This window comes from Ranitomeya variabilis, chromosome 3, assembly GCF_051348905.1.
Source record: "Ranitomeya variabilis isolate aRanVar5 chromosome 3, aRanVar5.hap1, whole genome shotgun sequence".
NCBI classification, from domain to species: Eukaryota; Metazoa; Chordata; class Amphibia; order Anura; family Dendrobatidae; genus Ranitomeya; species Ranitomeya variabilis.
The window spans coordinates 385,460,059-385,476,409 of record NC_135234.1 but is presented as its reverse complement, the minus strand read 5'-3'; the positions used below and the strand labels follow the sequence as shown (position 1 = coordinate 385,476,409).

General features: G+C 43.2%; 1 protein-coding gene across 10 annotated transcripts in view; it reads right to left on the bottom strand.

Moving 5' to 3' along the window:
* The window catches only part of ADGRB2 (adhesion G protein-coupled receptor B2), a 666,055-nt gene that overhangs the window by 124,929 nt on the left and 524,775 nt on the right, over nucleotides 1-16,351 (bottom strand). For all 10 annotated transcript variants that reach the window (XM_077296045.1, XM_077296046.1, XM_077296050.1 and 7 more), the window contains exon 5: nucleotides 253-417. In XM_077296045.1, coding sequence (XP_077152160.1) covers nucleotides 253-417 — 165 coding nt within the window. The remainder of the gene's footprint in view (nucleotides 1-252; nucleotides 418-16,351) is intronic.

Below are 16,351 nucleotides of genomic sequence, written 5' to 3'. Positions count from 1 at the left end.
TCATTTCAGGGTGGGTTGTGTATCATCACATTGTTTTAGTACTGATACAGATGAAATTCTACTGGCCTTAACTCAGCTTCTGTAATACTAATACAGACCACCTCCTCTACTCCGTGATGCCCTACATTTAGGGATACCACGCATGAGTTTTGCAATTTCAAGCAGGGCCAGACTTAATTATTAAGAAAAAACTCTATGCCACTGTGTCAGAAAACAGCTGTCTTGGTCTGTTTATCCCCAGCCTTGAATTACCTGGACATTCGGGATTACTGCACTCCTTGGTGTCTGTTTGCTGCCCTCTGCAGTCTCCTCCATCTTGGCTTGTGCTGCTGCACTTTCTCGTCCTTTGTTGGGTTCCATTGGAACATGTTATTGAGCATCTTCCCCATGGGCCCCAGTCCAGCCATATCCCTTCCACTGCAAAGGAGAAAGCATCGCTGTGTAAATTTATCAGCCTCCGACAAACAGGCCAGCTGTGCTCCATCCCCTCTGGAAAAAAATGCATAAAGCTACATGCAATAAATAATATTTAGTGTGCAATTGCATCTTCTAAGTGGAACCTCATAAAAACATCCTAAAGCAAGAAATCTAACCTCAGTGGGGACATCCCTTGACAAGGACAGAAGAAGGAAGCAACCTTTCAAGCGAATGAGATGAATTAATCATGGGCACATAGGTAACCAGTGATAGATGGGGGTCAAGGTTTCAGAACAATGGCTTTTAACCTGTTTTGACTGTTGCGTAAGGAATTCATTGCCCTGTACTGCTCTTCTGATCTTAGAGTCCTCAGACAAATGACAGAATCCACTGTCTGGAGATCAGGACATATGGCCGATGAATTAGGCAGTAATGACAAAAAGAGACTGATGGCAGAGAGAAACTTCTTGCCCAATCTGGCCTGCACTAAGCCTTGTCACCACAAAATATGAAGAGATTGGTGGCTACTTAATGATCTAAAACATACACATTATAAGACAACAATCTGTAGAAGAGGACTATAGATTGTAAAACTTGCAGAAAACATGACTTTTGGATATGGGATGGATCCCACTCCTTCTTAAAACCACCATAACTACTGTAAACCTAGGTACTAAAATAAATACACAAAACACATTATTTTGGTTGTCAAAATGGCCACAGCTTTTATTCAAATCACAGGATTAAATAATCACAGTAGGAGTCAGGTGGAGTGCTAGTACATTGGGATTCACAAGTACTGCGATATCCCCATCTGTCTGACATACAGCACCAGGACAGACAGCCATAAAGGGGCGGCACGCACTGGCTTGCCATTCAAGCAGAGCCAGTAAACTTTCAGGGCACCAATGACCCTATTATCCTCACTCCTGTGCTTAACCACTGTGCCCGCCCCTGATTGATGTTACCATTACAACGTCCTTGAGGCTGGCCACCAAAGCCGAGCCTGCTCACCACCATGAGGTTTTACATCCTCTATTAGTTAAAATGAGTCCACCTTAACTTGTCTGCAACCTCCACCTGACTCCTAAACCACAAAGCCGTGACGGGTTAAATATTCCAAGTCTCATTTGACACCTTTTTTTTTTTTATAAATAATTAAATCATTTTTGTAAACTTAAAAATTAGAAGTCCCTGCAAAAGCATTAATGGGACTAAACTTGGCAAACCCCCGACTCACAAAGAGTCATCCTACAGCGCTCAGGAGAGGAAAAACCCCCTGTGGAGGAAACCTCCAGGGAACCATGGCTGAAGGATTGCCCTTCCCTTGGGCTTAGAAGGTTACCACAAATAATAACTCTTTATAGCCAATATACAATTGAACATGGTACAAGATATACAATGACAAATTCAAAAATACAATAAAACATTTATCATTATACAAGCAATAATTAAAAAGTTTAAGGACAAAGATTATAAACAGGGCGGGAGGGCGGGTAATGTTTCCTCCTGTCCATCCTGTGAGAGAGAGAGGGAGAGCCAGAGTTGCCTCCCCTATATAAGCCCCACCCTCCTCACAGTAATACACCAGGCACAAACATCTAAACTTCCTCTTAAAGCAACAACACTCTTGTTTAAAATCTACACCGCAATACAAACAAAAGCTGCAGGAGTTCTCGGTCCACCCATCCCCAAGTCATGTCCACCTCCGTCTAGTCTCCGGTGGTTTCTTGCTCACAGTAAAAATGATTGCTAAAAAAGAAACTGAAAAGTATCTATTATCACAGTTCATCTTTCTGCAGCTATTCTAGTGCCATGCGGCACATAAAGGGTGAGCCCGGAGTCTCAGCAATGGTGCCCCAGATACACTTTGGAGAGTTTTCCACCGCACATAAAAGTTCAACATGATAAATGTGTTTAAGTACCTGAGGAGACAATATACAGATTAAGGTCAAACATTATTGTGGGCAGGTTTGGAAAGTCATACGGGAGCCCATAAAGAGAAATAGATTGAGGGTGAATTTCCACATAAATCAAAGAGATCCACATTATTCCACCGGAGACATCCTAGTTATGATAGTGAGAAATGAGCCAAGTTTCTGTAATTGTTACAAGATGCTTGAGCATACAGATAAGTGAGATGGGAGTCTGTGTGATAGGTGCACCGGGTTTTACATATTTACGAATATATATGCATACGTACTGTATATATATACACAATCATTGACGAAAGTATTGGCACCCTGGAAATTGTTCCAGAAAAGTAAGTATTTCTCTGAGAAAATTATTGTAATTACACATGATTTGTTATACACATGTTAATTACCTTTATGTGTATTGGAACAACACAAAAAAAAAGAGAGAAAAAGGCAAATTGGACATACCGCATTTTTCGGATTATAAGACACATGTAATATGTTCAGATAAGAGGGTAAATGTAATAGCTGACTACGTGAAAAATATATGCGCCACCAAAGAAAACATCGCTAATTCATTTGTCTCTTAGTTATTGTAATTTATTCTAATCTGCCTAGCTCCCACCCAGTATTTATAAAAGAAGCTTTAGGAATTGCATGAATGTACCATAAGTGCAAATGTCACACTAAATGACGTGTGAGCTCGTTTGACAGCCATTTTCTCCCTCTTTACATACTGCGTGCGGAGAAGATGGAACATTTTGGTACAGTGTATTACTTGGCTGCGCATTACTGCCACATGATCACATCCCTAATTGGAGCAATGATGTCAGCATCAGTATGCTTTTCGCAAATGTAATACATCAGTATTACGTGAAAAGAAAACAGCTGCCCGCACCACCGATCCAATGCACTGTGGACATACAGGTTAATTAACCATTGCTGGTCTGCTGATCTCGGGTGCTGTAGCCAGAAAAAAGTGCTGTAATAGATATTTGCAAAAAGAAATGCGGCAGCACTCACCAATCTTCTATGCAGGTAACTTTATTACAACGACATCTTCACGGCACGGGGGTGTATATACAAGGATGTGTGGAAGCTGAACGACGGCCGTTTCGCGCCTGGCTGGCGCTTCAACGGGTTCCCGGGAACCCGTTGAAGCGCCAGCCAGGCGCGAAACGGCCGTCGTTCAGCTTCCACACATCCTTGTATATACACCCCCGTGCCGTGAAGATGTCGTTGTAATAAAGTTACCTGCATAGAAGATTGGTGAGTGCTGCCGCATTTCTTTTTGCAAATATCTAATATATCAGTATGGTGGAATTGCTGTTGACCTAGTACCTCAACAGAGAAAATTTACATAGCAGTATAATGGTGATATACAGCTGTGGCCAAAAGTTTTGACACCCCTGCAATTCTGTCAGATAATACTCAGTTTCTTCCTGAAAATGATTGCAAACACAAATTCTTTGTTATTATTATCTTCATTTAATTTGTCTTAAATGAAAAAACACAAAAGAGAATGAAGCAAAAAGCAAAACATTGATCATTTCACACAAAACTCCAAAAATGGGCAAAACAAAAGTATTGGCACCCTCAGCCTAATACTTGGTTGCACAACCTTTAGCCAAAATAACTGCGACCAACCGCTTCCGGTAACCATCAATGAGTTTCTTACAATGCTCTGCTGGAATTTTAGACCATTCTTCGTTGGCAAACTGCTCCAGGTCCCTGATATTTGAAGGCTACCTTCTCCAAACTGCCATTTTTAGATCTCTCCACAGGTGTTCTATGAGATTCAGGTCTGGACTCATTGCTGGCCACCTTAGAAGTCTCCAATGCTTTCTCTCAAACCATTTTCTAGTGCTTTTTGAAGTGTGTTTTCGGTCATTGTCCTGCTGGCAGACCCATGACCTCTGAGGGAGACCCAGCTTTCTCACACTGGGCCCTACATTATGCTGCAAAATTTGTTGGTAGTCTTCAGACTTCATAATGCCATGCACACGGTCAAGCAGTCCAGCGCCAGAGGCAGCAAAGCAACCCCAAAACGTCAGGAAACCTCCACCATGTTTGACTGTAGGCACAGTGTTCTTTTCTTTGAATGCCTCTTTTTTTCTCCTGTAAACTCTATGTTGATGCCTTTGCCCAAAAAGCTCCACTTTTGTCTCATCTTACCAGAGAACATTCTTCCAAAACGTTTTAGGCTTTTTCAGGTAAGTTTTGGCAAACTCCAGTCTGGCTTTTTTATGTCTCGGGGTAAGAAGTAGGGTCTTCCTGGGTCTCCTACCATACAGTCCCTTTTCATTCAGACGCCGACGGATAGTACAGGTTGACACTGTTGTACCCTCGGACTGCAGGGCAGCTTGAACTTGTTTGGATGTTAGACGAGGTTCTTTATCCAACATCCGCACAATCTTGCGTTGAAATCTCTTGTCAATTTTTCTTTTCCGTCTTGTAGCCTTGAGATGGACTTGTAGCCTTGAGATTGCTCATGCTTCCTCACAATTTGGTTTCTCAAATCCTCAGACAGTTCTTTGGTCTTCTGTTATGAACTATACTTTTGGGCTCCCTCTTGTGGTCACTCGCGGTATGGCTCTTTGATTCTCTTTCCTCAGCTTGGTAGTCACCTGTTCGTTAAGACTCTGGGTGTTTCTATTTAAACTTCCTGGAGTCTTAGTCCATTGCCTGGCAACCATGTAATCAGTCCTTGTCTGGTTGCTCTTGTCTACTGGTCCTGATTTTTGCAACATAAGCTAAGTCCTGCTTTCTTGTTTTTTGTTTATTTGTATTATTCTGTTTTTTGTCCAGCTTGTTCATAATGTGATTCCTGATTTTGCTGGAAGCTCTTAGGGGTGCTGATATTCTCCCCCAATACCGTTAGTCGGTACGGGGGTTCTTGGATATTCAGCGTGGATATTTTAGTAGGGTTTTTCGCTGACCACATAAGTCCGCTTTCTATATTTCTGCTATTATTTAGTGGGCCTCTCTTTGCTGAATCTAGTTCATACTTACGTTTGTCCTTTCCTCTTACCTCACCGTTATTATTTGTTGGGGGCCTGTATCTACTTTGGGGTATTTCTCTGGAGGCAAGTGAGGTCTGTATTTTCTCTGAAAGGGTTAGTTAGATCTCCGGCTGGCGCGAGACGTCTAGAACCAACGTAGGCACGTTCCCCGGCTGCTATTATTTGTGGGCTAGGATCAGGTATGTGGTCAGCTCAGTTACCACCTCCCTAAGAGCTAAGGTACCTTCACACGAAACGACTTTGTAACGATATCGCTAGCGATCCGTGACGTTGCAGCGTCCTCGCTAGCGATATCGTTTAGTTTGACACGCAGCAGCGATCAGGATCCTGCTGTGATGTCGCTGGTCGCTGAATAAAGTCCAGAACTTTATTTGGTCGTCCGATCGCCGTGTATCGTTGTGTTTGAAAGCAAAAGCAACGATACCAGCGATGTTTTACACTGGTAACCAGGGTAATCATCGGGTTACCAAGCGCAGGGCCGCGCTTAGTAACCCGATGTTTACCCTGGTTACCAGCGTAAAAGTAAAAAAAACAAACAGTACATACTCACCTGCGCGTCCCCCAGCGTCTGCTTCCTGACACTTACTGAGCGCCGGCCCTAAAGAGAAAGTGAAAGCACAGCGGTGACGTCACCGCTCTGCTGTTAGGGCCGGCGCTCAGTCAGTGTCAGGAAGCAGACGCTGGGGGACACGCAGGTGAGCATGTAGTGTTTGTTTTTTTACATTTACGCTGGTAACCAGGGTAAACATCGGGTTACTAAGCGCGGCCCTGCACTTAGCAACCCGATGTTTACCCTGGTTACCCGGGGACCTCGGCATCGTTGGTCGCTGGAGAGCGGTCTGTGTGACAGCTCCCCAGCGATCAAACAGCGACGCTGCAGCGATCGGCATCGTTGTCGCTATCGCTGCAGCGTCGCTTCGTGTGAAGGTACCTCTAGTTTTTATGTTTGCAGACTTTGCTGAAGACCCTGAGATCCTCTGCCATTAGGATCACAACAGTATGCCAGGCCACTGAATAGTTAATGCATTGCAGAAGTGGGATTAAAAGAAAAAGAGAAGTTCTGAGTTTTTTTTTTTTCTTCCTTCCCCTTTACCTCTGAATGGCTTGAAACTCTGCTGCAGACATGAATGTGCAAACTCTGATTACTGGTGTGGATCAGCTTGCTGCTCGTGTGCAGAGCATTCAGGATTTTGTTATTGGCAGTCCTATGTCAGAGCCTAAGATTCCTATTCCTGAGCTGTTCTCTGGAGATCGATTTAAATTTAGGAATTTTAGGAATAATTGTAAATTGTTTCTATCTTTGAGACCTCGTTCGTCTGGAGACTCAGCTCAGCAAGTTAAAATTGTTATCTCCTTGCGGGGTGACCCTCAGGATTGGGCTTTCTCATTGGCGCCAGGAGATCCGGCATTGGCGAATATTGATGCGTTTTTTCTGGCGCTCGGATTGCTTTATGAGGAGCCCAATCTTGAAATTCAGGCAGAGAAGGCTTTGCTGGCTCTTTCTCAGGGCCAGGATGAAGCCGAAGTGTATTGCCAAAAATTTCGGAAATGGTCCGTGCTTACTCAGTGGAATGAGTGTGCTCTGGCCGCAAATTTCAGAAATGGCCTTTCTGAAACTATTAAGAATGTGATGGTGGGCTTTCCCATTCCTACAAGTCTGAATGATTCTATGACGCTGGCCATTCAGATTGATCGGCGTTTGCGGGAGCGCAAATCCGCTAATCCTTTGGCGGTGTTGTCTGAACAGACGCCTGATTTAATGCAATGTGATAGAATTCAGACTAGAACTGAACGGCAAAATCATAGACGTCAGAATGGGTTGTGTTTTTACTGTGGTGATTCTACACGTTATATCAGCATGCTCTAAACGCCTAACAAAGTTTGTTAGTCCTGTCGCCGTTGGTAACCTGCAGCCTAAATTTATTTTGTCTGTGACTTTAATTTGCTCATTGTCTTCCTACCCTGTTATGGCGTTTGTGGATTCAGGCGCTGCCCTGAGTCTTATGGACTTGTCGTTTGCCAGGCGCTGTGGTTTTGTCCTGGAGCCTTTGGAAAATCCTATTCCTCTTATAGGAATTGATGCTACGCCATTGGCGGAGAATAAACCGCAGTATTGGACACAAGTGACCATGTGCATGACTCCTGAACATCGGGAGGTGATTCGTTTTCTTGTTCTGCATAAAATGCATGATTTGGTCGTTTTGGGTCTGCCATGGTTACAGGCTCATAATCCTGTTCTGGATTGGAGGGCTATGTCTGTGTCAAGTTGGGGTTGTCAGGGAATACATTGCGATTCCCCGTCGGTGTCTATTGCTTCCTCCACTCCTTCAGAAGTTCCTGAGTTTTTGCTTGACTATCAGGATGTGTTCAATGAGTCCAGGTCCAGTGCTCTTCCTCCTCATAGGGACTGTGACTGTGCTATAGATTTGATTCCTGGTAGCAAGTTTCCTAAGGGACGATTATTTAATTTGTCGGTACCTGAGCATGCCGCGATGCGTTCTTATATAAAGGAGTCTTTGGAGAAAGGACATATTCGTCCATCCTCTTCCCCTCTTGGTGCGGGATTCTTTTTTGTGGCCAAGAAAGACGGATCTTTGAGACCTTGTATAGACTATCGGCTTCTGAATAAAATCACGGTTAAATTTCAGTACCCTCTGCCACTATTGTCGGACTTGTTTGCTCGGATTAAGGGTGCCTGTTGGTTCACCAAGATAGATCTTCGTGGTGCGTACAACCTTGTGCGCATTAGGCAGGGAGATGAATGGACAACTGCATTTAATACGCCCGAAGGTCATTTTGAGTACTTGGTGATGCCTTTTGGGCTCTCTAATGCTCCTTCAGTGTTTCAGTCCTTTATGCATGACATCTTCCGGAAGTATCTAGATAAATTTGTGATTGTTTATCTGGATGACATTTTAGTTTTTTCTGATGATTGGGATTCTCATGTAAAGCAGGTCAGGATGGTGTTTCAGGTTTTGCGTGATAATGCTTTGTTTGTGAAGGGCTCAAAGTGTCTCTTTGAAGTGCAGAAGGTTTCCTTTTTGGGTTTTATCTTTTCCCCTTCTGCTGTGGAGATGGACCCAGTCAAGGTCCGAGCTATTCATGATTGGACTCAACCCACGTCTGTTAAGAGTCTTCAGAAGTTTTTGGGTTTTGCTAATTTCTACTGTCATTTTATTGCTAACTTTTCTAGCATTGTTAAACCTCTGACGGATATGACCAAGAAAGGTTCTGATGTCGCTAATTGGGCTCCTGCGGCCATTGAGGCCTTCCGGGAGCTGAAGCACCGGTTTACTTCGGCGCCTGTTTTGTGCCAGCCTGATGTCTCACTTCCCTTTCAGGTTGAAGTGGATGCTTCTGAGATTGGTGCAGGAGCTGTTTTGTCGCAGAGAGGCTCTGGTTGCTCTATGATGAAACCATGTGCTTTCTTTTCCAGGAAGTTTTCGCCGGCTGAGCGGAACTATGATGTTGGTAATCGGGAGTTGTTGGCCATGAAGTGGGCATTTGAGGAGTGGCGTCATTGGCTCGAGGGAGCTAAGCATCGTGTGGTGGTCTTGACTAATCACAAGAACCTGATGTATCTCGAGTCTGCTAAACGCCTGAATCCTAGACAGGCTCGTTGGTCATTGTTTTTCTCCCGTTTTGATTTTGTGGTCTCATACCTGCCTGGTTCGAAAAATGTGAAGGCTGATGCTCTCTCTAGGAGCTTTGTGCCTGATTCTCCTGGAGTCTCAGAGCCGGCTGGTATTCTTATTGAGGGAGTGATTTTGTCGGCCATTTCTCCTGATTTGCGACGTGTGTTGCAGAGATTTCAGGCTGGTAGACCTGACTCTTGTCCACCTGATAGACTGTTTGTTCCTGATAAATGGACCAGCAGAGTTATTTCCGAGGTTCATTCCTCGGTGTTGGCAGGGTATCCTGGGATTTTTGGTACCAGAGATTTGGTGGCTAGGTCCTTTTGGTGGCCTTCCTTGTCACGGGATGTGCGTGCTTTTGTGCAGTCCTGTGGGACTTGTGCTCGGGCTAAGCCTTGCTGTTCTCGTGCCAGCGGGTTGCTTTTGCCCTTGCCCGTCCTGAAGAGGCCTTGGACACACATTTCCATGGATTTCATTTCAGATCTTCCGGTGTCTCAGGGAATGTCTGTCATCTGGGTGGTGTGTGATCGTTTTTCCAAGATGGTCCATTTAGTGCCCTTGCCTAAGTTGCCTTCCTCTTCCGATCTGGTTCCTTTGTTTTTTCAGAATTTGGTTCGTTTGCACGGCATTCCTGAGAATATCGTGTCTGACAGAGGATCCCAGTTTGTGTCCAGATTCTGGTGATCTTTTTGTGCTAAGATGGGCATTGATCTGTCGTTCTCGTCTGCCTTTCATCCTCAGACTAATGGCCAAACGGAGCGAACTAATCAGACGCTGGAGGCTTATTTGAGATGTTTTGTTTCTGCGGATCAGGATGATTGGGTGACCTTCTTGCCATTGGCTGAGTTTGCCCTCAATAATCGGGCTAGTTCCGCTACTTTGGTTTCGCCATTTTTCTGCAACTCTGGTTTTCATCCTCGTTTCTCCTCGGGTCATGTTGAGCCTTCTGACTGTCCTGGGCTGGATTCTGTGGTTGATAGGTTGCAGCGGACTTGGAATCATGTGGTGGACAACTTGAAGTTGTCACAGGAGAAGGCTCAGCGTTTTGCCAACCGCTGCCGCGGTGTGGGTCCCCGACTTCGTGTTGGGGATTTGGTTTGGTTGTCTTCTCGGTTTGTCCCTCTGAAGGTTTCCTCTCCTAAGTTTAAGCCTCGCTTTATTGGTCCTTATAGAATTTTGGAGGTCCTTAATCCGGTGTCTTTTCGTTTGGATCTTCCTGCGTCGTTTGCCATTCACAATGTGTTCCATAGGTCTTTGTTGCGGCGGTACATTGTGCCTGTGGTTCCTGCTGTTGACCCTCCTGCTCCGGTCTTGGTTGAGGGCGAGTTGGAGTATGTGGTGGAGAAGATCTTAGATTCTCGTCTCTCTAGACGGAGGCTTCAGTATCTGGTCAAATGGAAGGGCTATGGTCAGGAGGATAATTCCTGGGTGGTCGCCTCTGATGTTCATGCGGCCGATTTGGTTCGTGCTTTTCACGCTGCCCATCCTGATTGCCCTGGTGGTCGTGGTGAGGGTTCGGTGACCCCTCCTTAAAGGGGGGGTACTGTTATGAACTATACTTTTGGGCTCCCTCTTGTGGTCACTCGCGGTATGGCTCTTTGATTCTCTTTCCTCAGCTTGGTAGTCACCTGTTCGTTAAGACTCTGGGTGTTTCTATTTAAACTTCCTGCAGTCTTAGTCCATTGCCTGGCAACCATGTAATCAGTCCTTGTCTGGTTGCTCTTGTCTACTGGTCCTGATTTTTGCAACATAAGCTAAGTCCTGCTTTCTTGTTTTTTGTTTATTTGTATTATTCTGTTTTTTGTCCAGCTTGTTCATAATGTGATTCCTGATTTTGCTGGAAGCTCTTAGGGGTGCTGATATTCTCCCCCAATACCGTTAGTCGGTACGGGGGTTCTTGGATATTCAGCGTGGATATTTTAGTAGGGTTTTTCGCTGACCACATAAGTCCGCTTTCTATATTTCTGCTATTATTTAGTGGGCCTCTCTTTGCTGAATCTAGTTCATACTTACGTTTGTCCTTTCCTCTTACCTCACCGTTATTATTTGTTGGGGGCCTGTATCTACTTTGGGGTATTTCTCTGGAGGCAAGTGAGGTCTGTATTTTCTCTGAAAGGGTTAGTTAGATCTCCGGCTGGCGCGAGACGTCTAGAACCAACGTAGGCACGTTCCCCGGCTGCTATTATTTGTGGGCTAGGATCAGGTATGTGGTCAGCTCAGTTACCACCTCCCTAAGAGCTAGTTTTTATGTTTGCAGACTTTGCTGAAGACCCTGAGATCCTCTGCCATTAGGATCACAACAGTCTTCTTTCTTTTCTCCATGCTTAATGTGGTACACACAAGGACACAGGACAGAGGTTGAGTCAACTTTAATCCATGTCAACTGGCTGCAAGTGTGATTTAGTTATTGCCAACACCTGTTAGGTGCCACAGGTAAGTTACAGGTGCTGTTAATTACACAAATTAGAGAAGCATCACATGATTTTTCTAACAGTGCCAATACTTTTGTCCACCCACTTTTTTTTGTTTGGTGTGGAATTATATCGAATTTGGCTTTAGGGCAATTCTTTTTGTGTTTTTTCATTTAAGACAAATTAAATGAAGATAATAATACCAAAGAATTAGTGTTTGCAATCATTTTCAGGAAGAAACTGAGTATTATCTGACAGAATTGCAGGGGTGTCAATACTTTTGGCCACAACTGTATGTGATTGGGTGGGAATAATGTGCGGTGTTGTAGGGTAGGAAACCCAGAGTCCCCAATGTATAGAATAATGTGTGTACTGTAATGGTCATAATCATTCACCATTTATCCACTAATTACACATCAATAATTATGTCACGTTCAGCGTAGTTAACAAAGAAACCTCTGAAATGAGCCTGATATGCCGACATACTGTATTTCACATTGAAAGCTGTTGAGCGATAATTGATGAACTGAGCCTGGGAACAGCAGGCTGCTTGTTGTACGGGCATTATATAAAGCAAGCAGACAATTAGCTGTAAGTAAAGCAAAGCATGACAAATGAAACCATTGCATCCTCTACCCTGTCTCAGTAATGCTGGGTGATATGAAAGGGAACTTGAGGTTGAGACCACTGATGCATATGCTACATGTTGATGTGTGTGGATAACCCATTTTCACAATATGAAGTAAGCCTGTCAGGGCAGGGTCTTCTTCCATCTGTCTCCTTCTCCATGACCCAGCAGAGTGTAAGCCTGCAAGGGAAAGGTCCTCTCCCCTCTGTCTCCTTCCCCAATACCCAGTAGATTGTAAACTGGTGAGAGAGGGTCCTCATCCATCTGTCTCCTTCCCCAATAGCAGATTGCAAGCCCATGAGGACAGGGTCCTCTCCCCTCTGTCTCCTTCCCAATACAATCTAGTAGTAGTCACCAATGTCCAGATATAATGACTGGCAATTCTCAATGCATACCAAACAAAACTCGGTCTAACCTAACAAAACAGCCGAAACTAAGCAATCCAGAATAGCAAAAATATATTAAAGCTTTATTGTGAACAATTTTTATCACATGCACAAATACCCAAGCACCCTAACAAAGTGGGAAGCTGAATAATGTATATCACACTCAGTAGTCAGTAATGCAGAGTAGTTAATGTAACATCCCTTAAACCTGTCCGGTACATCCCTAGCTGCCACAGCATGCATATAGTACAAATGTATATGAAACCAACAGATAAAGGTAATATCTACCTGCGACACAGCGTGAGGTGGGATGCTGTGTCGCAGGTAGATATTACCTTTATCTGTTGGTTTCATATAAAGGTAATATCCCCAGTACTCTGTTGATTGTAAGCCCATGAAGGCAGGACCCTCTCCCCTCTGACTCCTTCCCCAGTACCCTGTTGATTGTAAGCCCGTGAGGGCAGGATCCTCTGCCCTTTGTCTCCTTCAGCGATACTCTGTAGATTAAAAGACCCTCAAGGCACGGTTTTCTCCCCTCTGTGCTTTATAAATAAATAATAATGTATATGATTTCAGAGCAAAATTGTGTCCTTCCCCAAAACCCTGTGGATTGTAAGCCCATGAGGGCAGGGTCCTCTCCCCTCTGCCTCCTTCCCCAATACCATGTAGATTGTAAGCCCATGAGGGCAGGGTCTTCCCCCTCTGTCTCCTACCCCAATACCCCTCCTACCCAAGAAAATGAAGGGATACAAAGATGAGAGCCACATCAATACGCTAGGATAAAGCTCCTCGATACATGTCAGTTGGGTGTCATTCAGCTGGAAGCTATGTTAGCCATCTCCTCCAGACATAGGAGCACTCACGCAGGTGTTTTCTAATAGGGAACCTCCTCCAGACTGCTTTGGTGGCATCTTATCCCAGGAAGAACAAAAGGATCAGCAATGAAAAATTAGACATGTTGGATCCTTACTTTCCCTGATCCTAATAATCAACTGTGCCAGACCTCCATACACATCAGACTGTCAGGTGAACCCGTCACTATTGGCCTAAGTAAATCTAAATTGTATGGTGGGAGGCTTAATGAATAACCGTCGTTTTAATTTTTATTTCATAAATCAATAGTACACATGAAAATAAGCATCTTTTCAATATATCTTATTGAAAAAATGTTGTTTCTTTCTCAGCCAAAATTGATCAGTCATTATCAAAATTCTGAATTGTGAGGTAAAAATTTGTACTCATTGAAGACAGATTTTCTATTACTGAGATAGGAGATGAGAGCTGCTACTGATGAGATTCTATGTAGATAGGAGGAAGAGGAGGAAGGAGCTCCTCTCTCCTCCATCGAATTTTACAGTAGTAACCCCCATCTCCTCTCAGTAATGGAAAGTCTTCACTGAATACAGAATTTACCTCAGAATGGACAATGACTGATCAGTTCTGGCAGAGAAAGAAGCAGATATTGCCTATAAGATATAATACAACTTTCTTATTTTCATGTGTGCTATTGATTTATGGAACAAAAATTACAACAACGGTTACCCTTTAATGCTTGGTTCTTGAGAACTACAGGTATTCACTGAAAATTAAACAACCCCCATAATAATCTGATGGCAATGACTCCCAGCATTAGGACGGCCCACCCTGTTAGCTTGCCTTCAATTAATGTAAAAACTATTCATCATCATGGAATGTAGCATTAATAACCCAAGTAAAGTCACCCATCATGTATAGATTTATCTTAAAACAATGCTGTCTGCTAAAGCTGTTCAAATTGGGCACGTCTTTTGTATGCCAAGTGCCAGGTTAGCAACAAACATTTTGGAGGCATTCTGTGACATTTACAAATCTTCTACAAAAGCCCTTAGTTAACATCAATGCAGACCTGGAAGAAGAAAGAAGCCAGAGACATTTCAACAAAATAGGTGACAATTCTGAATGAAAGGTTCACCGGTTGTATAAATGTCATGCAGTTGGTGAATGGCCAATTCATATTCATATTCTGTCATTTGAATAATGTGTAGTTTACTGTAGAGCAGCTCATAAAACATCTCGTAATCTCTGCTGGACATGTCTTGTAGATGTATATGTTTTTGTATGGACACATTGGCAATGATAATATGATAATATTGCACCACCTAACTGCAACATGCAAAATCGGTCCCCACTTAGTGCAGTCTAATGTGAGGTCCCAACACCTCCATCACAAGTTCCCTAAATCAGAAGCCTGATCTATGTATTAAGTAAGCGCTGCATGTTGCCCTCAAACACAATACTTTATCTCCTGCACACAAAAGAGAATAAGCTATGGATTAACCTTTTCTTCTCCAAGGATAGTTGTATGTTGTTGATAAGACCCTGGATTGGTGGACTTAACTTTGTAGATTATCCGTTTTAGATTTTGCACCTTGAGGATTAAATGAATATTGGACAGTTTGACCTTGAAATGTAATCATGTTTTCTTCTGGATTTATTGCTACATTGCTTATTGTTTTTTTCTTTACTAATGTGACACAGTGTCGACTCTTTGCCTGTGTAAAGTCTCTTTCTATTAATAACTGAAAAACAAATGATGCATCACTCCAGCCTTCAACGTGATTCTGTCCCTTCACTCTCTACAGATCACATACAGTAGATGCCAACAATCTTATTGCTGCTAAGAGCAAAGAACGATTGTCATTGCTCTTGCAACTAGATTTTTCATACGCCTCTTCAACATTTCAAAATATTACCTCTCTGTCGGCATTTCCACATTCTGTTTTTTTTCCTTTATTAGATCCCTGACTTCCTAATATGACATGTAAGGTTTCCTTCCATGGATATTTTTTTTCTTTATACATAATTTTTTTTTGGACTGCAATATAACTTCATCTACGGTCAGACTGACCATATTTCTCCTCCACACACCTCGTAAACAATGCAGGTGATATCCAAACCCACTTTTTTATTATATTACATTCACTTTCTATCTTTTTTAATACAAAAATTCAATAAATTATATTTCTTGTAAAGAGCAGGTCATATGTTTTTTGCAGAGGCGTGCAAAGAAATCATGGGGCCCTATAGCAGAATGCAAAATTGGGCACCCCCCAAAAAAATAATATTCAGCGGAATCACAAAAGAACATATCTCATAACTTTGCATCCTTTACAAAGTCATTTTGCTCCTATAGAAGCCCCTTAGTGTTTCTACACACTAAGATACCCCTTTCATAGCCCCCATAAAGTATGATGCCAACAAAAGTGCACCACCAAACACAGTATGATACCCCTACAGTGAATTGCCCCACAGTTCACTTCACATGCACAGTATGATGACCTTACATAACCTCCCCACTGCAAACTATGATACCTCCACAGTGACCTTAACACAGTATGATGCCCCACTGTGCACTATTACCCCAACACTATATGATCCTTCATAGAAGCCCACAAACAGTAGAATGGCCTTGAAACTGTCTTTCCCCATAGTATGAGGTACCCCATACAATATGATGACCCCCACACAGCCCTTCATACAGTATGATGGCCTTACATACAGCATCATGGCCCTCCATATAGTACAATGGCCACCACACAGTATCATGGCCACCAAACAGTATCATGGCCCCTATACAACCCTCCACACAGTATAATGAATTTCACAGAACTCTCCGCACTGTATAATAAGCCCCACACAGAAGACTAGCCCCCACTAGTACTTTAAACAGTATAATGGCCCCCCACATACAGTTGGGAAAAAAAGTATTTAGTCAGCCACCAATTGGGCAAGTTCTCCCACTTAAAAAGATGAGAGAGGCCTGTAATTGACATCATAGGTAGACCATAACTATGAGAATCAAAATGAGAAAACAAATTCAGAAAATCACTTTGTCTGATTTGGCAAGATTTATTTAGCAAATTATGGTGGAAAATAAGCATTTGGTCAACTAAAAA